Source organism: Berghia stephanieae, chromosome 4 (assembly GCF_034508935.2).
Source record: "Berghia stephanieae isolate SIO BIC M18660-M18661 chromosome 4, UCSD_Bste_1.3, whole genome shotgun sequence".
NCBI lineage: Eukaryota > Metazoa > Mollusca > Gastropoda > Nudibranchia > Aeolidiidae > Berghia > Berghia stephanieae.
Window position 1 is genome coordinate 75,045,292 of NC_088363.1, and position 23,137 is coordinate 75,068,428.

Genomic DNA, 23,137 nt, shown 5'->3' on the forward strand with positions numbered 1-23,137 from the left:
AAGTAACATAATTGAACTGGGTAATTAATTATTAGGCGTGTCTATTGTGAATAATCATCTTGTTATAATTATGCCATGCTACAAGGACCAATTCATTGATTCGTCATGGCTTCAGTAGTAGCTATGTATTTATCCTTGACATTAACGATTATATATCTTTATATGTGTATATGACAGGGCATCTAACTTTAAGCAGAATACAAGAAAGATTTGTGCCAAAATTGTCACCTGACCTGAGTGAGGATCAAACCTCAGACCGCCTGATTGTCCGTCAGACATTCTACCATTACACCAAAGATGTGTTCCGATAGATGGGACGATTTAATGTCTATATTCTTCACAAGAGTACCAGTTTTCATTGTGAACTCCTTCCTGCATCACACGACAATCAAACATTGGACATAAATGGACACTGACGAAGAAATGAGAGGACCATAATATACGCCATTTATATTTTGAAAATATCTAAGTTACAAATTATGGAGCGGGGATTGGTGTAAGATAAAAGCCTTAAAAGTTGTGTATCAAACAATGCCAGACAAAGGCAAAAGTAAAGTAGAATTGTGTGTATCAAAAAATGCCAGACAAAGGCAAAAGTAAAGTCTAAATGTGTGTATCAAACAATGCAAGACAAATGCGAAAGTAAAGTACAAATGTGTGTATCAAACAATACCAGACAAAGACGAAAGTAAACTACAAATGTGTGTATCAAACAATACCAGACAAAGGCGAAAGTAAAGTACAAATGTGTGTATCAAACAATGCCAGACAAAGGCGAAAGTAAAGTACAAATGTGTGTATCAAACAATACCAGACAAAGACGAAAGTAAAGTAGAATTGTGTGTATCAAACAATGCCAACAACGGCAAAAGTAAACTACAAATGTGTGTATCAAACAATACCAGACAAAGACGAAAGTAAAGTACAAATGTGCGTATCAAACAATGCCAACAACGGCAAAAGTAAACTACAAATGTGTGTATCAAACAATACCAGACAAAGGCGAAAGTAAAGTACAAATGTGTGTATCAAACAATGCCGGACAAAGGCGAAAGTAAAGTAGAATTGTGTGTATCAAAAAATGCCAGACAAAGGCAAAAGTAAAGTCTAAATGTGTGTATCAAACAATGCCAGACAAAGGCAAAAGTAAAGTACAAATTTGTGTATCAAACAATGCCAGACAAAGGCAAAAGTAAAGTACAATGTGTGTATCAAACAATACCAGACAAAGGCGAAAGTAAAGTAGAATTGTGCGTATCAAACAATGCCAACAAAGGTGAAAGAAAAGTCCAAATGTGTGTATCAAACAATGCCAGACAAAGACGAAAGCAAAGTACAAATGTGTGTATCAAACAATGCCAGACAAAGACGAAAGTAAAGTACAAATGTGTGTATCAAACAATGCCAGATAAAGGCGAAAGTAAAGTACAAATGTGTGTATCAAACAATGCCAACAAAGGTGAAAGAAAAGTCCAAATGTGTGTATCAAACAATGCCAGACAAAGACGAAAGCAAAGTACAAATGTGTGTATCAAACAATGCCAGACAAAGACGAAAGTAAAGTACAAATGTGTGTATCAAACAATGCCAGACAAAGGCGAAAGTAAAGTAGAATTGTGTGTATCAAAAAATGCCAGACAAAGGCAAAAGTAAAGTCTAAATGTGTGTATCAAACAATGCCAGACAAAGGCAAAAGTAAAGTACAAATTTGTGTATCAAACAATGCCAGACAAAGGCAAAAGTAAAGTACAATGTGTGTATCAAACAATACCAGACAAAGGCGAAAGTAAAGTAGAATTGTGCGTATCAAACAATGCCAACAAAGGTGAAAGAAAAGTCCAAATGTGTGTATCAAACAATGCCAACAAAGGTGAAAGAAAAGTCCAAATGTGTGTATCAAACAATGCCAGACAAAGACGAAAGCAAAGTACAAATGTGTGTATCAAACAATGCCAGACAAAGGCGAAAGTAAAGTACAAATGTGTGTATCAAACAATGCCAACAAAGGTGAAAGAAAAGTCCAAATGTGTGTATCAAACAATGCCAGACAAAGACGAAAGCAAAGTACAAATGTGTGTATCAAACAATGCCAGACAAAGACGAAAGTAAAGTACAAATGTGTGTATCAAACAATGCCAGACAAAGGCGAAAGTAAAGTAGAATTGTGTGTATCAAAAAATGCCAGACAAAGGCAAAAGTAAAGTCTAAATGTGTGTATCAAACAATGCCAGACAAAGGCAAAAGTAAAGTACAAATTTGTGTATCAAACAATGCCAGACAAAGGCAAAGTAAAGTACAATGTGTGTATCAAACAATACCAGACAAAGGCGAAAGTAAAGTAGAATTGTGCGTATCAAACAATGCCAACAAAGGTAAAGAAAAGTCCAAATGTGTGTATCAAACAATGCCAACAAAGGTGAAAGAAAAGTCCAAATGTGTGTATCAAACAATGCCAGACAAAGACGAAAGCAAAGTACAAATGTGTGTATCAAACAATGCCAGACAAAGGCGAAAGTAAAGTACAAATGTGGGTATCAAACAATGCCAACAAAGGCAAAAGTAAAGTACAAATATGCGTATCAAACAATGCCAGACAAATGCGAAAGTAAAGTACAAATGTGTGTATCAAACAATGCCAACAAAGGCGAAAGTAAATACAAATGTGTGTTTCAAATAATGCCGGACAAAGGTGAAAGTAAAATACAAATGTGGGTATCAAACAATGCCAACAAAGGCAAAAGTAAAGTACAAATGTGTGTATCAAACAATGCCAGACAAACGCGAGTAAAGTACAAATGTTTGTATCAAACAATGCCGGACAAAGGTGAAAGTAAAATACAAATGTGTATATCAAACAATGCCAATAAAGGAGAAAGTAAAGTACAAATGTGTGTATCAAACAATGCCAGTAAAAGAGAAAGTAAAGTACAAATGTGTGTATCAAACAATGCCAGACAAACGCGAGTAATGTACAAATGTGTGTGTTACGAGTGTTTATAAGAGGGGGTTCAGCAATACTGCTTAGTCCTAAGACAGCAGACATATGCGGTCCGTAACATAGTAGGACCCTCAGATAGGAGTCTCCGGGTTTACATCATATGATTATGAAGAGCCATGTAGGAGAAATGAAGAGAAAGATATAGTGACAAAGTGAGTCGGCTTGATGGTACAACTACCACATGAGTGCACCTAAGAGTATAGAAGAAGATTGGACGAAAATGATAGTAAGCTAAACAAAAGGAATAACGAAACGTTTATAACGGACGATAGAGAATATACCTGGACAGACGTACAAACACTTAAACACATAGATACATTTTCAATCTATATGGAGCAACCAGTCATCTCCATTTTCACAAACATCCTTTCTTCACACGACACGAAGAGGGACTGAACTAAACTCTACCAACCCAGATCCGTGAGCTTGGGCACGTGACCATAGTCGAGGATAATTTACGTTAGGGGATGAGATAATATAATTATTATTTCTCTTATACCATAACAGTGTGTATCAAACAATGCCAGTCAAAGACGAAAGTAAAGTTTAAGAAAAAAATCTGCAAAATTATAAAAATGAAATTATCTAACCTAAAAAAGAAATAGCCACGAGCTTGCTCCTCTCCAGTTGCGGGGCCCATCGACCCAGAAGGGTATGGACAGATGGAAAGGTCACGCCCTGTGTGAGACCATTTGAAACAAAATCTTTATTATACTGATAATACAGGATATCCCACAAGTCTCGCACTATCCAAAATTGAGCTTTTATATAGCGCAATATCCACTAAATGTGCTCAAAAGCGCTTTACATGGGGTCCCTGACCAACAGCAACACGAAACATATAGAACGAGACAAGACGCCTGTTAGGCGATATTACAATTTCTTTCTGACAGCGACAACGCTGTTAAGGGCCAGGTACTCATTTTATACCTGAGTACAGTAAAAGAATGTGAGTAAAGAGCCTTTTCTATGGACTCAACTATGCGCCGAGCGAGGCTCGAACCCAAGACCTTCCGATCGTAAGCGAGTGTCATACCACAAGACCACATAGCCGCATTCAGAATTTTAGAAAATTTACTGTGCTTTACCCTGTTGAGCTGTTTACCCAGTGATGATCATTTGACACCGATAGGCGATTAAAGTTATGGAATTGGTGTTTCAGCATGTTGGAGCTCCGCCACATCTTTTAAAGCATTTTCTAGCAAAATGATAAATAAAACAGGGCTTAGGCTGTCTCCTTGTGGTGTACCGCAAGGAGATGATTTAAGGAATGATTTAAATTATCTCTGAGGCACCGATGGTTATGGTCGTTATCCTCAGTTTCACTTACAAGGAATCTGCCTAATCTAACTCCAGCTTCCATAAATATTCCTTTCATAATATTTAACAAGGATTGGCGATTGATAGTATCGAAGGCGCCAGGCATATCTATTCCAGTTAACTATTTTATTTTTTCTGACAGGGTTTTGGCAGCAAGCCATTTATGAGTCCAAACTACATCTGCAGTCCGTCCTGAATCCGCTTTGACTATGTGACAAATAGTTTTCAACAGTCGGTCTAATTCTATTCAGTGTGACTAATAATAATAATAATAATAATAATAATAATAATAATAATAATAATAATAATAATAATAATAATAATAATAATAATAATAATAATAATAATAATAAAATGGTTATTATTATCATTATTATCATCACCATTATCATTTATGTCAATGTTATTAATATCATTATCATTCTTTTTCATCTTATTATCATTATTATTATTATTATTATTATCATTATTATTATTATTATTATTATTATTATTATTATTATTATTATTATTATTATTATTATTATTATTATTATTATTATTATTTATTATTATCATCATTATTATTATTATTATTATTATTATTATTATTATTATTTGTATTATCATTATCATTATAAATATTATCAATGTTATTATTATTTATTATTATTATTATTATTATTATTTTATTATTATTATTATTATATTATTTATTATTATTATTATCATTACTATTATTATTATTATTATTATTATTATTATTATTATTATTATTATTATTATTATTATTAATATTATTATTATTATTATTGTTATCATTATCATTATTACTATTATTATTTTTTTTTTATTATTATTATCATTTTGGTCATATATGCTATTGTAATTTGAATTACTAGTAAACATCACTTTAGATTGACCTGAATCATTTTCTTGATTAGCTTGATTACGCCTATTTTAATCGATGTGCTTGTCGTCGCTGCCATGCTTTATTCGGCATGATTTTAGTTTATCAGTCAGTAGATATCAATATCAATAAGTCCCAAGTCGATCGAGAACTTACCTTACAGTAACAGTACTCTGGTGATCATGTTTTGATTGTTGATTGGTAAAATTGAGAATTTACCCATATTCAAAACTAAGCAGTAGTACACTGATCTATACATACATGAAAGAAAATGGGTGTCTTGACCACTTTAATCCTGAGGTCAAATGAAAATCTGAAGCAGACGCGAACAGCATCAAGTACTCAATCATAATATGTCTAATTTTGTTTGTTTTTTCGGGCTAGAAGCTAGACAGATACAATTGACAGTTTGCCGATAATGTTTAACTAAATATTTTCCAGGGCAATAATAACACATCGAAAGCATAAAAACGACAGTAATATTAGCAGTAATACTAGTTGATGTTGTTAATCGGTGAAACTTGTCTAAAATTTCTGTAAATCCGATTACCTTAATGTGATCAAGTGAATAATATCATTATGAATGTCACGATATGCTTAAAAAAGCCAATCGGACAGTTCCTAACAGACACCCCCCCCCCCCTCCTCGCTCAAGAATTTCTGTATTTAATGTTTATACTGGACAAATAGAGTTGAGGGTGTGGTCATAAATTAAACCTGGGTATTACCCACCCGAAACCATCACATTGAAAGCATCAAATGGGCAATAATAATACTTGATCTCATAAATCGATGAAAAATGTTGAAAACTTTGTGTAGATCTGAAATCCTTAAAGTAATTAAGTGAATACATTCTTTCAAATGCAACGATTTGCGTAAAATCGCCAACTTTTTACAGTGTCGAGATTGGTTGTTTTTGAGAGTGTTACAATAATGACGCTACAACTGCTAATTATTACCACAACAACGAAGACTACATTAAAGAAGATGATGATGATGATGATGATGACGTTAATGATTTTTGGATATGGTAATGATAGCTTAGTTAGACATTGTCATAGTGTATCAACAACAACATAATAGTATAAAGATACTTACCGCAGAAAAGCCAAGAACGAATCGGACAGCGGACGTAAGATAAAAGTGCGTACGTGCACTGACGGGGGTAAGTAAAGTACAGATGGCACTGACCAACTGGAACAATCCCCACACTCTTCTACCTCCAAACCTGGACGAAAGCCAGCCGCCTATTGAAGAACCAATTCATGGTAATACTGATCTCTTATTAATAGCATATTATATGACTCATTGTCTCATAGTGGTGTTATGTCTGGACGACCAAGATGCTGGAAATTTTAAATTATAGCCACATATATGAAACTCTGGGTCGATTTCTCTTCCTTAAGGTGGAGAAAGAATACTATTTCTGGTATTGCACAAAATACCAAGTTCGTATTTCACATTATTTCATTTCTAAACTCACTTTTGAGGGTCTGATTCATCACAATATATTACCGTTTTGAGACGACATGTCACATTTAAATAAAATATTATTGTTGTATGTTTACAGTACTCATTTGTATTAGATTCTTGTATTTTTAATTCCATATCAATAGTTGTTTCTTTGTTTGTTTTTACATTATTTATTTATTCATTTGCAGAGGAAAAGAAGACAGAAAGATACTGTAGAGGATTGGATTTTACTAATAACGCATCTTTGAGTATGAGAAAAAACGTCAATGCCTGATAATAGAATTTGACATTAACATTTCTCCAAATTAGTTATCTTGACAGCAGCATTACCACAGAATGATCTTAATGCGGCGATGTAGTCTTGTGTTAGGACACTCGCCTTCGGATTGGAGGGTCCAAAGTTCGAGTCCCGCTCAGAGTGGCGCATAGTTCAGTCCTTGAAAAAAGCTATTAACTCACATTTTCTCAAAATACTCATATATGAAATGAGTACCAGTCCATTAACAGGGTTGCTCAATCGTAAAACAATCTTAATATCTCCTAACAGACGGAATGTCTCGTCCTACATGTTAAATTTTGTTGTTTGCTAGGGACATTTTTTTGTGGATGTTGCGCTATATAAATACTCAAAATGCTCAAGAGTAAAATTGAATTAAGAATCAATTAAGTTGATCATGATTAAGTATAAGAACATTCCTGGGTGTTATCTTTATTAGCAAAGTGAGCGATAAATAAAGCTGGAAATATTTCAGAAATCTTAGTATTTTATGTCTATTCATTCCATCGTTCTCTTCACTAATAAAGGGAATGCCCGAAATGTTCACATCATAATGTTTTGTTATTTTTACTTTATCAAACGAAAAATATTGTATGCCAGTCTCACCAGGAACTTGTGTGATGATATAGCCATAAAAGTACATGGAAAGGAGGTGAGATTGTGTCGATTTGTCCCAATCAAATTCACCTCGCTGTATGGAGAATGAGAAGAAGAAAAAGCACTATATAACAAACAATTACATGACAATGATTTATGTCTATATTATAATGTTCTGGCTAAATGGCTAATGGCTAAATACACACAAACTGAACCAGTATTTGATGCTGGAAAGCGGAAAAGGTGGAAATGGATCTTGATAATTTTGATTTTTTCTCATCGGTCAGAGGTTGAAAGAAATATCTATTTTATAATCAGGATGAACAAAAGAAGACATTGACATAGATAGTGTCTCGTGTCGCACAAAGCAAAGAAATTGGCACAAACAATTCTTTTAAAAAAAAGAACATTATATCATATAATTTACCAATCTTGTCACTTTATAGACACAAATGAATACTGAAAAACAATATCTGAAACGTTTTTTTTTTCAAATGATACTACAAATCAAATTTGTAAATTATAGAACAAAGTTATTCATAAGGTTCGTTTATGAATGTTTTAATTGCATCCCAAAACTCTGCCTTATGGTAATCTAGTTGTTCTAAAAACAAACGAATTATATCTCAGATGGAGAGATAAGCACCCAGAATACAACATGAATGACCCAATCAAGGTGCTCGACAGAAAGGAACAGGTCATCATCTTCAGACTGAGAACTGGACACAACCAGTTAAAGGAACATATGTGGAGGATGTCCAGAGCAGGTGCCTCTGGACAATGTGACTGCGGACTTGAAAATGAAAATGGACGTCATGTCCTAATGGAATGTCCAAGTTACAACCAGTTGAGAAGGAACTTCTGGCCTGACCCAACCCCATACTCAAAGAAGCTGTACGGCAGTGAGGACGACCTCAGGACCACTGTGGGCTTCATTCACCAGACCGGACTGACCATGTGACGTGACGGGAACGAAGAAGAAGAAGAAGATATCTCATATTTAAATAACATCACTGAATAACACTCTAGTTGTGAACTTGGGAAAATGGAAAGAACTGTTTTGAGTTTTAGTTTGGTTGTTTACCACTCTTATCTTATTTAAGAACAAATCTATGACTTAATCATTTAAATAGCATGCTGCCTAAAAAGTTTTTTATGTGCTGTTTTCTTTAATTGTTTAAGGTAATAGAAACATCTAGAATATCTAATTGGAAATACGAAGTCAAGACTAACATTTACGAACTGCTGTTGATATTAAAGATTTCAGTCTTAACTTCAAAATTGTACAAAGTTCATAGAGTAATTTTTAAAAATTATATCTAAATCTCAAAAAAATTTACTTGTGACTACCATGATTTTAATCAGGTTCAAAGCACACATGCATTTTGTATGTTAAAACAGAGAATATTCCATGTTTTCATTAAGTCTAATTGTGGTCTGAAATCTTGTATTATATTTGAAACCTGGCACCTATGATAAATATTGTTTATGAAAATGAAACCAAAATTGAAGGACTTACGACTTTATTTTATGGTTTATCATACATGTAAAGCTCCAATTAATTCTCACCAAACTCTGTATTTGAGCCAAGATAGATCAGGGAATGATAAACACTAGTCCTGTTCTCAAGAAGCAGTTTTGGTTCCTCGACTGAATTTTAAGACGTATCCATTGACTTAAATATTATACGTGGATTCGTTTCTGTAATCAATAATAGATATATTTTATAATGTATTTTAGCACAAAGAAAAAGTTGGGTTATTTTTTGTTTGTTCTTATCACGCGATAAGCTTTATTTATTTATACGTCATTAATGTCGCAGTCTCAATAAGAGTCATAAACAGCACTCCCTCACAAAATCTATGCCAGTCTGTGATATAAATGTAGACGAAGACATGAATGCTGCAGTGCTGTGGAACACGTAAGAGCAACGTCCTCTTTTATCCAATTAAAAAGCCGGATGTCTTTCTGGGCCAGTTAAAAATGTAAATGGTAGTTTTTCTTAACCCAGGGCTTTTTTAAAAGTGGGTCTTTAACTTTCAACTTCCATATTTTAAACCAAGAAAATAAATATGAATTGTAGTTTCTAAAGAGAGTAAAAATCGGATAGTGTAAGAGTACATGAGTAAATGTTATGGAGAGCTTTTTACTAGTGTTGATAGATTCTTGATTTACTTATATCTATGTAAAATATTTTGAATGTCGGAGAAAGATCATATGGATCTAATATTAATCTTTTTGTTCTTATTTCTTAATTGCTCTTACTTCGATGTACTCTGAGCGTCAAATGCAAAATATTTCCCACAATAAAGACATTTTGAATTAAATTTTAATCTTATGTATTTAATTATTATCTGTTCAATTCCATCCCCCACAGATGATAATTGAAAAATATATACAAGATTTCATTATTTTCAATTGCAATCCGACAAATTTCTTTTAACTTATAACAATAAATACAAACACGTTCATGGACGCAACTGATAAGGAATATAACGTTTTCAAATTGATATGCATATGATAAAACTTTTGACTTGTATTCATATAACTTTTGAGAATGACTACAGAATTAACATGGTATTTAAGGATTGATTCAATCCAATGAAAGTCATTTACATCTATATCTTATGATAATATTTTGAATGATTTTATATTTCTGGATTAGGTCTCCCATTAAATGCCTATAGTTGGTGAAAGAAGGTTCAACAACTACAATACGTAGGTGGGGATACTATTTTTAGGGCGAGAACAAAATAATTTCAACGCTTTAATGTTTCCTCTAATGAGTTAAACTGTAATAACATCCCAGCCTCTAAAATCACATTTTATGTTCTTGTATGTAACGAAATGAGTTATATTCCTAAATCAGTACCTTTAATTTTAAGGGGTTTCTATTATGGAGATAAACGGCTACCTTTAATAATCTGTTAATCAGTTACACATATTGATTTAATAATATTATTGGCTTGAATGTTAGAAACCATACTAAAAAGCACCCAATTTAACCATAATCGAATATTCTGTTAGACAGATGACAAAAATGGTTTCCAACCGAGAAAGATGGCTTTCCACTTTCTCAGCCTTATGTGCTGATCAAGCAACAATAGGATAAATAAAAAGTAATATAATGTCCTGTGTTCAACATTCACATTGATAACAACTCTTTTCATTTTGTTCACAAACATTTTTTGCTTCATTTCTCCTCATTTATAAGTCTCTAATTTAAGATTTTTGGACAAACTATTTTATTACATCAAATATAACTGCAAAAAAAAAGTGGGACGAAAGAGGAAGTGAGAGAGTGAAAGTTACAACAGGGAAACTATGATATTAAAAATTGTATTGAAATTGACCAGTTTAGAAAGAAAACGAAACAGGGAACATGAAACAAAATTTATCATAATATATCATGTTTTATAGATTTTGAATCTATCAGACGCAACCGACATTTGTTTAGACACATTGACATCCCAGCTATTACTGTATAACTCGAGTCTAATTGTGATCTGGATGAAAGTATTTTGCGATTGGCCGGTGTCCTATTCAAAATGTAGCAAACAATTTTTATCATTTTGTTTATTGCAACAATAATAGGTACTCGGAGGCAGTCTGGATATATGAGCTTATAGCTCTGAAAGTCTTTTTCTATGTACTACCTTACTTACATCGCCTATCACAGACGTGTTTTGTGCCAGTTCCTTGTCTGTACCATTGTCCTGTCCAATTGCAGTAACATTGAGGGTGACGTCACTTTTTACCATGCACAATATGGCCACAGAGAGGTTCACTCTTGCTGCATAAACAAAGAATGCACCCAGGAGCTGCATGATGACTAATGTTAGTCTTTGGGAGCATACCAGAGGTGCTGGGAAAGATGTTTTTTTAATTGAAATATTTTTTCCATAAATTCATCAAATGTTTATTTAGCGCAAAATCTACTAAACGTGTTTAAAGCACTTTACAAGGGGTCCCGGGGCCACCAGTAATGCTTAACATAGAGGTTTAGATATGACGGCTTTTAGGCGATATTACGAGTACATTAATATTTTCGGATAGAGACACGCTGTTAATGGCAGGTTTCTCATTTTACACATGAGAACGGTAAAAGAATGTAATAAAAAGCCTTTTTCAGCGGCTCAAATTTGCTCAGAGCGGGAGACGACCTCAGACATTCCGATCAGAATGCGAGCGTCATATCACTAGACCTGCTTGTCGCATAAAGGATTGTCCAAATAACATGCTATTATCCCTCCTCAAATAAAATGAAACAGATATTTAAAGAAAAAACAATCATCTCAAAAGTCTCCCTGTCCATTTATTTCAGCAATTCTATAACGATGAAACATAAAGTAAAAGAATTCTCTGCAAAATGTCAAAACAAAATGTTTATTTAACATTGTGCAGTTGTAGGCTTTCGACTGATCCGATCATTTTACTCTGAACATACAAATATGAAGAGAAAAAGTTAACGGATTCATATTGATTTCAAATTCAATTAATTAATATGAGATTAAAAAGCTATCAATGTTTGTTATGTGTAATCCGCAATACTAATTTCATCATAATCATCCTGAATAATACTTCGTTTTCGTTTTATTGGTCGTATTTAATTATCGCATCAGCTGATGCAATGTTCACCATCAATCCTAGCTGGCCAAACCAATGGCAATAAATGTTGTTTTCCCTAATATAGTGTCCAGATTATAACAGATTAAAGCAAACGCATAGACAAGACAGCAACAAAAACGATATAATTGGAGCATCACCATCGTCACTTGAATCGCGTAAAAGTTAATTCCAGATGTAGGGTGTCCGTGACATCCAGATAACATTGCAACAGGGTTCGTCTCCAACTTCTCAAAGACAATTTATTAATGTGAATAACGTCTAAACAGATTACTGAAACTGTCAGACATAATTTTAAGAGATCAAATAGGACACTGAACTGATGGGAAAGACAGCATGATGATTCAGGCCATTATTACACAGGATAAGCAAGTAGTGTCAAGAGCGCTGACGAAAACTGTTACAAGTAAAACATAGCGACTGTGTGAAATGAAAGCTAATTGTAATGGACACACGAGGATGTAGGCCAAAATTTACGGTCTCAATGGGGACTTTACGTGAAATGAACACATCGCGCTTTCCTCATTTTATGGAATAACACGCTCCGTGTGAAAATTGAAAATGGACGATTCAAGTCAACGATCGGCTCTCTCGCCTCTAGTTGTAAAAAGCAGCTCGATCGATCCAAGTGTCATTATTCCATAAATAAAGCATTTTTCATCATTTTTCAAATCTTCAAAGAGCGTATGGTACAAGCCAACCCACATCATCCTTGTTTTCATATCTATTTTGCTCTCTCGTTTTTTTTCCCACTACCACAACACAACAGGACCCATTGCTAGATTGCATGGCTTGTGCGGAAATGAACACTGATCATTTCCCATCAAGCTTTAGGTACCGTGCTGCGGTTATGATATCAAATTGTTCAATTACAACCGTCAAACTGCAGGACAGAGGGACAGATTACACCGGTACATGCAATCGGAAGAGAGACAGTGCGGTTGGGTAAACACGGTTTGGCTTATCCTGTGAAAATGGGGCCTTTGGCAGTCAGATATTATTTAGAAAGTCGTGAGTTTGTATGTTCAAAATACAAGGCCACCACCGCCTTGAGAAAACGATTCGTGAGTTTTATTCACTAGTTCAACCTATAGGACCACTTGCTTCCTTGAGCACAAATACTCTAGTTTGTTCCAAATCCCGTGCGCACGGAATACACGGAATACCGTAAATTCCTCCAAAGTTACCGAATGTGGTGTCGTTGTTTTTTTGCATCCGGGTTTATATTTTAAGGGAGGTTACGAATTTTGAATTCCGAGAGTGATACTCCAGTTTTCTCACAATGTCGAATTCTTTTGATCTTTTCATCGTTTTGAATAAAATATGACTCAAACTTTAAAATCTTTACAGTAATGGCGTGTTACCCATGGGGGAAAATAATCATAACAAAGTTGCATTCAGTGGCGTAGCTTAACAATTCATTTTTGGTTGTAATAATGTAATAATTGATGTCATTGAATTTGTACTCAAGAGCGTTGAAAACACGCTCACAGCGTTTATAATTGATCTCTATCCAGGTGGACACCGGACATATCATACTACACAAGCAGCGTAGGTGCTTTACATTTTCGACAAAGAATTGATTTTAAACTAGGGGATTGCCGGTTCGATAGGAAAGGAGAATGCCTTCAGAAACACCTAATCCCAACGATGTTGAGCAAGACAACTCATAAGGTCGCCAAAAATGTCATTAAACCCACTGATCACTATCGAGTATGTACATTGCATCCTCGAATTATGTTCACGGCCGGGGGGGGAGGGGGGGTCTGGCGCATTGAATGTAATAATGTGATATATCACTCAATCTAAACTTCTTAAACACCAGATTCCATGTACGAGTAAGTTTTGTACATTTCCTTTCAGAGGAACCGCAGTTTTTAAATACCAGAGATCCATATTTACAATGACATAATTATTAATTTGACCTCTCAATTCTGAGGTCCTGATGGTGTGACTTTTGTTAATAGTATTGCTCTTTGCCGCGTGTCATAAAAAAGGAATTGAAATGACATAATTATTAACTTGACCTCTCCATTCTGAGTTTCTGTTTGTGTGCCATCTGTTAATAGTATTGCTCTTTGCCGCATATCATAAAAAAGTATTCAGCGCTTCGCCTCTCTGGAGAAATAATTGTAAATTTTCCTCATTTTAACAATTAACGTGTTTAATCCATATTGTGTTAAGTTTTGATGAATATATAAATCACAACAGGAAGTTACTACGCTTTCCACGATTAAAAGTAATAATTGTTTATGTCAAATGTATACAAAGTTTATAATTTGCGGTGTTATTTTGAACCTAGGGTGACAATGTTAGTGAGTAGTGCTCATGAATCTCGTGAGAAATAAACCCTTGGTCAAGCCTATGGGGAGTTCACCACAACATAATACGCTTCAACAGTCGTAACGTCACTTCCCTCGTAATGACGCATGGTAACTTAGTAACTGCCTCTAAACTATCGCGTACGCCCTTATGAAATATTTCTCTCAGGAGCATAAACGTGTATCATGTTTTCACTTTTACACATTCTGATCACAAGACATATGAAAAGTTCTAGCCAGCATAAAGAATAAAAAGTACCGATTTTCTTTGTTTAGAACCACGATGGACGCCGTTGCTGGGCGACGTGGCATCAGACTATTGAATCCAATTCACTGTGTATAATGTTGTTAATGTAAACCATCAAAATCTTCACTCATTCCAGACCCTTCGTCTTTTTATATACTGTGTAAAAAAGAAAAATCCGGAAGTATGGTGATGTAACCGAAGAAAAAAATTCTGCTTAACGTCTTTAACAATTCTAGTGTTCGAGCCAATTATCATCAAAAATCCATCAGAAGGTTGTAAAGATATCCACGTCAACGCGTGGGCATGGATTGTGGAACGGACTGTAATGACAACTGGCGGTGCTCTTTAAAAGAGACGTAAAAAAAAAAAAAGTCCCTGTGTAGCCTTTGTTAATTTACAGATGCTATGCGCTTACTAAAAAAAATCTCATAACTTCCTCTAGCCGGATTATAACGTACCAACGCATACAACAATGTCTAACCGTAAACGTTTTATAGTCTGGATCATTACAATTAATGTTTATGAACTAACTCATAAAAATGGCTACAGATAATAACAATGAGGTGAGTGACTCCAATTTCGTTCTACTGTAGCCTGACACTTTAGTCCGTTCCACGACTCGGGCGCACGAGTTGACACAAAATATCACAACCTTCTGAAAGAATTTAATGATAATTGGCTCGAACACTATAATTATTAGTGACATTAAGCCAATGGTTTGCATCGGTTACAGTACCATACTTTGGGATTTTTCTTCTTTACGGCATATAAAAAACGAAGGGTCTGGGAAGAGTGAACATTATGATGGTTTACGTAAACAATATTACACACAGTGAATTCTGCTGTGATTACGATCACTGACCCAACCCCACCCCCCACAGGCTTGACTTGGGGTTTACTTTTCACGAGAATCATGTGCACTACTCACTGACATTGCCACCCTGGGATCAAAATGCCACAGCAAATTGTACACTTTCTACATACTTGACATTAACAATGGTTTCATTTTAATAGTTAAAACCCAGAGGCGTAGCTGCCTGTAGGCATTTCTACATTCATTAAAAAACTGATAACAATATAATGCAAATTTGCAATAATGAGGAAAATTTACAAGTATTTCTCCAGAGGCGAAGCGCGGAATTTTTTTCCATGACATGTCACGAATATTAAAACTATTAATAGATTGTCCAGAGCAAGGTACTCAGAGTGGAAAAGGAAAATTAATGATAATATCATTTTAATTTTGCATCTCTTGCATTTGAAAGCTGTGGTTTCCTTAAAGGGTTATACTGTACAAATATTACATGAAATCTGGTATTAAAGAAGTTTAGATTCAGTAACATTTCGCTTTATTACATTCATAGCGCCCCCTCTCCACGGAACATAATTCAAGAATGGCAAACCTTTACCGTGCTTGATGGATGACCAATGAATTTTCGTGACATGTCTTCATAAGTTCTCTTGCTTAACAGTTGGTCGGGGATTATATCTTTGTGAAAGGCATTTCACTTCGCCCTATAGCAGACGGACTAAATTCGGTAAAAATCGGAGGACAACCCCCCCCCCCCTCCACCCCCCCCCCCTCCCTCCCTTGGTCTTTTACATCAATGTCCACAAAACGTCTAAACACTTAATGGGCTGCTTGTATCGTCCAATATATAACAGTTCCGTCGTCCACCAAAGGAAGAGATAAACTATAAACATTGTGAGTTTTCAACACCGTTAAGTACTATTTAAATGATATCCATTGTTACACTATTTGAAACAACCCAATATTATTTGCTAAGTTCTGCTCCACTGAATGCAACTTCGTTGTGAATATTTTCCCCACGGGAAAGAGAATCAACACACCATTAATGTAAAAATTCTAAAGTTTGAGTGAAAACGATGAAAAGCTCAAAGAAATTCGGCATTGTGAGAAAAGTGTTTGGTCAATCACTATCGGTAATTCAAAATTCATAATCTCACTTAAAGTATAAGCTCGCATGCAAAAAATCAGGGCACCACATTTTGTAACTTTGGAGGAATTTGCGATAGTCCGTGTGCACAGTGCACAGGACTTGGAACGGACTGGTGGACTGACTAGGCTATCGATACAAGGGTTCCAAAAAGTCTTTCCCTGATTTCAAAGACTTATTATTCTTCAACCATTATAAAATATTTACATCTGGTTTTCTCCATCTTCTGAGAATAGTCACACATTAATGCCCATAAGTCATCAACCAACCACCTTACATCAACAAAATTAGCAAAATCAACCTGAAATTAAAAGACATCATTTTTCTCTCCTTCTATTTCGAAATGGCAAAAGTGCGTAATGTGATTACATGATTAAAACCGTCAAAGTTAGCCCAAAAAACTGTCACAGCCCAGTTTGCAGACCATTAAAGAAAAACCACTTTCAAAATTAAAAACAGGATAATCTAAATTTGGTGAGACACATAGTGAGAGATTGATCAAACTTCAGTCGACTAAGCGATTTTTGTACCGTGAAAATGGTGAAAACCTGATGTAAATATCTATAGCGTTTTAAGAATAATAAGTCTTTGAAATCAGGCTTTATGGACACCTTCTATATTTTGAGATCATAGACACAATCTAGTCAGTTGTTAGTAGTGCTCAAGGAAACAATTGATCCCATTGGATAGATACAACTCAAGACTTATTTGTTGTTTTTGTATCTGCGATCATAGTTTTTGGTCAATATCAGACTATGAGCTTAAAAAGGATATGATCAAGGATACGATCAACCAGACTATAAATCTTGATACTGTGTATTCATATATATTTTTATTTAATGGCACCTTGAATACTATTGTTGCAAAAATGTTAGTGATTAAGACACTTTGTCACTATCTATTAACAGGTGTGTCTATGTCCACCAAGGTTTAGGCATTTTACTAAGCTAGCGTTTGGTCCAATTCAATTAAGCTCAATTCTTGTACATTATTAAATGGTCATTTCTGTTTTAGACTCACGTTTCAAAACCCAGAAAGACCAAATGTAAAGGTCAATTTCAAATGGTTAACTGAAAAGGTTAAAAAGAAAGAATTGATTTATATTTTTCCCTTGTTTCCTTTATAATTATCAATCTTTTAAACGTTACACATTTTATTATCGTTTTAAAATCCAAGAAGTATTTACAAAAGGGGAAAATTTAATCTATTTAACAAATTCAAACCGTGTAAAGGGTAGGTTATATGTTTGTGTTGAGAATATTGGCTATTAAGCTTAACTGCTGGTCAAAATTATTCGCGATGGTGGTGTACGAACGAATCGGCGGTCTCAAGAAGTGGGTGAGAGAGGGATCTAGTAATGACTTTGAGTTTGAAACGAATATTTTTTGTGTTCGTGGATAGCTCACACGGTAGAGCCACGCTCTCACCTGCCAGGCGGAGTTGTCGTACCAATAAGGTCGCAGGTTCAAACCCCACCACCGCCGCGAAAAATTTTTATTCTCTATTGTCTTCTGGCACTTTTCTATTCACTTCATATCTTGTTGTTACCAACATAAGTGCCTGCTCCACTCACTTTTCTGAATTAAAAATTCACCCCATACACCGGAGCATACTCAATGTCTCAATCGTTTCTATGTTATATGTTTGTGTTGAGAATATTGGCTATTAAGCTTAACTGCTGGTCAAAATTATTCGCGATGGTGGTGTACGAACGAATCGGCGGTCTCAAGAAGTGGGTGAGAGAGGGATCTAGTAATGACTTTGAGTTTGAAACGAATATTTTTTGTGTTCGTGGATAGCTCACACGGTAGAGCCACGCTCTCACCTGCCAGGCGGAGTTGTCGTACCAATAAGGTCGCAGGTTCAAACCCCACCACCGCCGCGAAAAATTTTTATTCTCTATTGTCTTCTGGCACTTTTCTATTCACTTCATATCTTGTTGTTACCAACATAAGTGCCTGCTCCACTCACTTTTCTGAATTAAAAATTCACCCCATACACCGGAGCATACTCAATGTCTCAATCGTTTCTATGTTATATGTTTGTGTTGAGAATATTGGCTATTAAGCTTAACTGCTGGTCAAAATTATTCGCGATGGTGGTGTACGAACGAATCGGCGGTCTCAAGAAGTGGGTGAGAGAGGGATCTAGTAATGACTTTGAGTTTGAAACGAATATTTTTTGTGTTCGTGGATAGCTCACACGGTAGAGCCACGCTCTCACCTGCCAGGCGGAGTTGTCGTACCAATAAGGTCGCAGGTTCAAACCCCACCACCGCCGCGAAAAATTTTTATTCTCTATTGTCTTCTGGCACTTTTCTATTCACTTCATATCTTGTTGTTACCAACATAAGTGCCTGCTCACTCACTTTTCTGAATTAAAAATTCACCATACCGACATACAATGTCTCAATCGTTTATGTTATATGTGTGTTGAATATTGCTATTAAGCTTAACTGCTGGCAAAATTATTCGCATGGTGGTTACGAACGAATCGGCGCTCAGAAGTGGTGAGAGAGGGATCTATAGTTGATTTGAAACAATATTTTTGTGTTCGGATACTCACACGTAGAGCACCTCTCACCTGCAGGCGAGTGTCGTACAATAAGGTCGAGTTAAACCCCCCACCGCCGAAAATTTTTATTCTATGCTTCTGCACTTTTCTATCACTTCAATCTTTTGTTACCAATAATGCTGCTCACTCACTTTCTGATTAAAAATTCACCCATACACCGGGCATACTCATTCTCATCGTTCTATGTTATATTTTGTTTGAGAATATTGCTATAAGCTTAACTGCTGGTCAAAATTATTCGCGATGGGGTGTACGAACGAACGGCGTCTCAAGAAGTGGGTGAGAAGGATCTAGTAATGACTTGAGTTTGAAACGAAATTTTTTGTGTTCGTGATAGCTCACACGTAAGCCACGCTCTCACCTGCCAGGCGAGTTGTCGTACAATAGGTCGCAGTTCAAACCCCACCACCGCCGCAAAATTTATTCTCTATTGTCTTCTGGCACTTTCATTCACTTATACTTTTGTTACCACATAATGCCTGCCCACTCACTTCAATTAAAAATTCACCATACACCGAGCATACAATGTCTCAATCGTTTCTATTTATATGTTGTGTTGAAATATTGGCTATAAGCTACTGCTGTCAAAATTATTCGCGATGGTGTGTACGAACGAATCGGCGTCTCAGAAGTGGTGAGAGAGGACTGTAATACTTTGATTGAAACGATATTTTTTGTGTTCGTGGATAGCTCACACGTAGAGCACGCTCTCACCTGCCAGGCGGAGTTGTCGTACCAATAAGGTCGCAGGTTCAAACCCCACCACCGCCGCGAAAAATTTTATTCTCTATTGTCTTCTGGCACTTTTCTATTCACTTCATATCTTGTTGTTACCAACATAAGTGCCTGCTCCACTCACTTTTCTGAATTAAAAATTCACCCATACACCGGAGCATACTCAATGTCTCAATCGTTTCTATGTTATATGTTTGTGTTGAGAATATTGGCTATAAGCTAACTGCTGGTCAAAATTATTCGCGATGGTGGTGTACGAACGAATCGGCGGTCTCAAGAAGTGGTGAGAGAGGGATCTAGTAATGACTTTGAGTTGAAACGAATATTTTTTGTGTTCGTGGATAGCTCACACGTAGGCCACGCTCTCACCTGCCAGGCGGAGTTGTCGTACAATAAGGTCGCAGTTCAAACCCACCACCGCCGCGAAAAATTTTATTCTCTATTGTCTTCTGGCACTTTTCTATTCACTTCATATCTTGTTGTTACCAACATAAGTGCCTGCTCCACTCACTTTCTGAATTAAAAATTCACCCCATACACCGGAGCATACTCAATGTCTCAATCGTTTCTATGTTATATGTTTGTGTTGAGAATATTGGCTTTAAGCTTAACTGCTGGTCAAAATTATTCGCGATGGTGGTGTACGAACGAATCGGCGGTCTCAAGAAGTGGGTGAGAGAGGGATCTAGTAATGACTTTGAGTTTGAAACGAATATTTTTTGTGTTGTGGATAGCTCACACGGTAGAGCACGCTCTCACCTGCCAGGCGGAGTTGTCGTACCAATAAGGTCGCAGGTTCAAACCCCACCACCGCCGCGAAAAATTTTTATTCTCTATTGTCTTCTGGCACTTTTCTATTCACTTCATATCTTGTTGTTACCAACATAAGTGCCTGCTCCACTCACTTTTCTGAATTAAAAATTCACCCCATACACCGGAGCATACTCAATGTCTCAATCGTTTCTATGTTATATGTTTGTGTTGAGAATATTGGCTATTAAGCTTAACTGCTGGTCAAAATTATTCGCGATGGTGGTGTACGAACGAATCGGCGGTCTCAAGAAGTGGGTGAGAGAGGGATCTAGTAATGACTTTGAGTTTGAAACGAATATTTTTTGTGTTCGTGGATAGCTCACACGGTAGAGCCACGCTCTCACCTGCCAGGCGGAGTTGTCGTACCAATAAGGTCGCAGGTTCAAACCCCACCACCGCCGCGAAAAATTTTTATTCTCTATTGTCTTCTGGCACTTTTCTATTCACTTCATATCTTGTTAGAGGGTAGGTTATATTTTAAAGCCCAAATTACTTCAATGTTTCAACATCGGTTCATGTGTATAGTGAAAAATGTGAGTTTTCTATCTGCATTTATAGATCTAAACAAGTGTGTATGAAAAAAAAAGACAAAGCAAGAATAATACAAGAAGAAAAAATCTCCAAAAAAGCAGTCTTCTTCGACGGGATAGAATCTCGACTTTCTGACTACCAATCAGACGTGCTACGAATTACACCACGGAGGTTCCCGACGATAGTTGGGACAATCTTTATTCCTATATTCTTAACAAGGGTACGCGTTTATAACTCGACTCCAAAACATAAAGGGGGAGGGTGGAATTAAAGATAATATGATTAATAACCTCACATTTTTCAACGAGAACATCCATTATTATTTGACAGAAAGGACCCGTATACAGACTCCACGATTTGTAATATTGAGACTGATTCGAGACGATTAATATTTGAAAAAATTGAAATAGATTAATCACATCTGCCGTCGCATAAATATTTATTTGAATTGATGGTTTGTGTAAAAACCCGTTGAATTAATTAGGACAATGGAATTTGATTACATGCACTGCGACGGTCTCTATGCATCTATCATAATTTAAATATTCAGGTGTCTGTATTATGACGATGAAGTAATTGCATTTCGTTTTAAAAGCATGTACTGTTATTTTTTAGGTCGTTTTAGCAACAAAGGGCCACAGCATTGGATACACATGTAGATTAACGTTTATTTAATGAGAATACTGGAGCCGAAGTCCATCCCATATTTTTACTAGGGATTCAATGTGGGTTGGACAGAGGTGGTCTTAAATAACCTCGACTGTGCCCAAATCATTTCCACCCACACATAAACACAGAAAAATTAAATTTCTGCTTAAATAAATAATATTAACAGTTTATTATGAGCTTCCAACTATTTGGCTTCATGCTGTAGTGTAGGCTTTAAAAGACTGCGACATTAATGTTTTTAACTTCATTGTAACAACTAATAAACGTAGATAGTTTAGATATATTAATCGAAGTTACTTCCTGTCCCACTTGAGAACAGAGTAGCAATGAAGGAACTCCATTTGCCTAGTCGGCGCAGGGATTCCTATGACTTTAGCCATATTTCTTACTTTCGCACTCTTCCTCCATACCTTCTTTGTGTACAGTTCTCTTCATTCGGGTATCCAACGTGGAAAAGCGTTTGAAATCACGTTATTTTTTATGATGAGAACATGTCCTTTCCACCTCCATCTCTTTCTATTGATCAAGACTTCGAAGCTATTGCATTGCTAGAGGAGGTTCTGAATAGAGACTTTACAATGTAAAAATGCGAAGCATTATATAGAAAATGAGATTAGCGGAAGAGTAGCGTCCCTTGATTGGACGTCACCCATCGTCTGTGAAGTCACCGGCGGAAAAGTTATTAGAGAGAGAACGTCGTGTTGGTTTGCGCATGCGTCTCTCGCCCTCGCCCGCGATGACGAGAGACGCATGCGCATAACCAACATGACGTTCTCTCTCTAATAACTTTTCCGCCGGTGACGTCACAGACTATGGGTGACGTCCAATCAAGGGACGCTACTCTTCCGCTAATCTCATTCCCTATCTAGACTAGTTGTGTGTAATGTAGATAATTATATTTATCAATATCATGTTATGATCAAACACACTGAGTCGTAATGTTTAATGCTGTTAAAGGACAAAGAGCATTTTATTGTCCCTTTAGTGTTATAAATACTGGGATAAATTTCAAATGCATTGGTCTAATAGCTCTGGAAGATTCGCTAATTCCTTCATCTTTATTTTTACTAGAAAGATCTATGTAATTTTACTCATTGAATCGTCCCAAC

At 35.8% G+C, this 23,137-nt stretch overlaps 1 protein-coding gene across 1 annotated transcript in view; it reads right to left on the reverse strand.

Moving 5' to 3' along the window:
- LOC144971236 (sialin-like) overlaps positions 1-21,731 on the reverse strand; it is a 35,151-nt gene extending 13,420 nt beyond the window's left edge. The window contains exons 1-5 of the mRNA XM_078911747.1: positions 21,655-21,731; positions 11,220-11,419; positions 7,564-7,648; positions 6,306-6,454; positions 3,589-3,676 (exon numbers count right to left, since the gene is read on the reverse strand). Of these exons, the coding sequence (XP_078767873.1) occupies positions 3,589-3,676; positions 6,306-6,454; positions 7,564-7,648; positions 11,220-11,419; positions 21,655-21,676 (544 nt within the window). The 5' untranslated portion in view covers positions 21,677-21,731. The remainder of the gene's footprint in view (positions 1-3,588; positions 3,677-6,305; positions 6,455-7,563; positions 7,649-11,219; positions 11,420-21,654) is intronic.
- Positions 21,732-23,137: the final 1,406 nt, after the last annotated feature.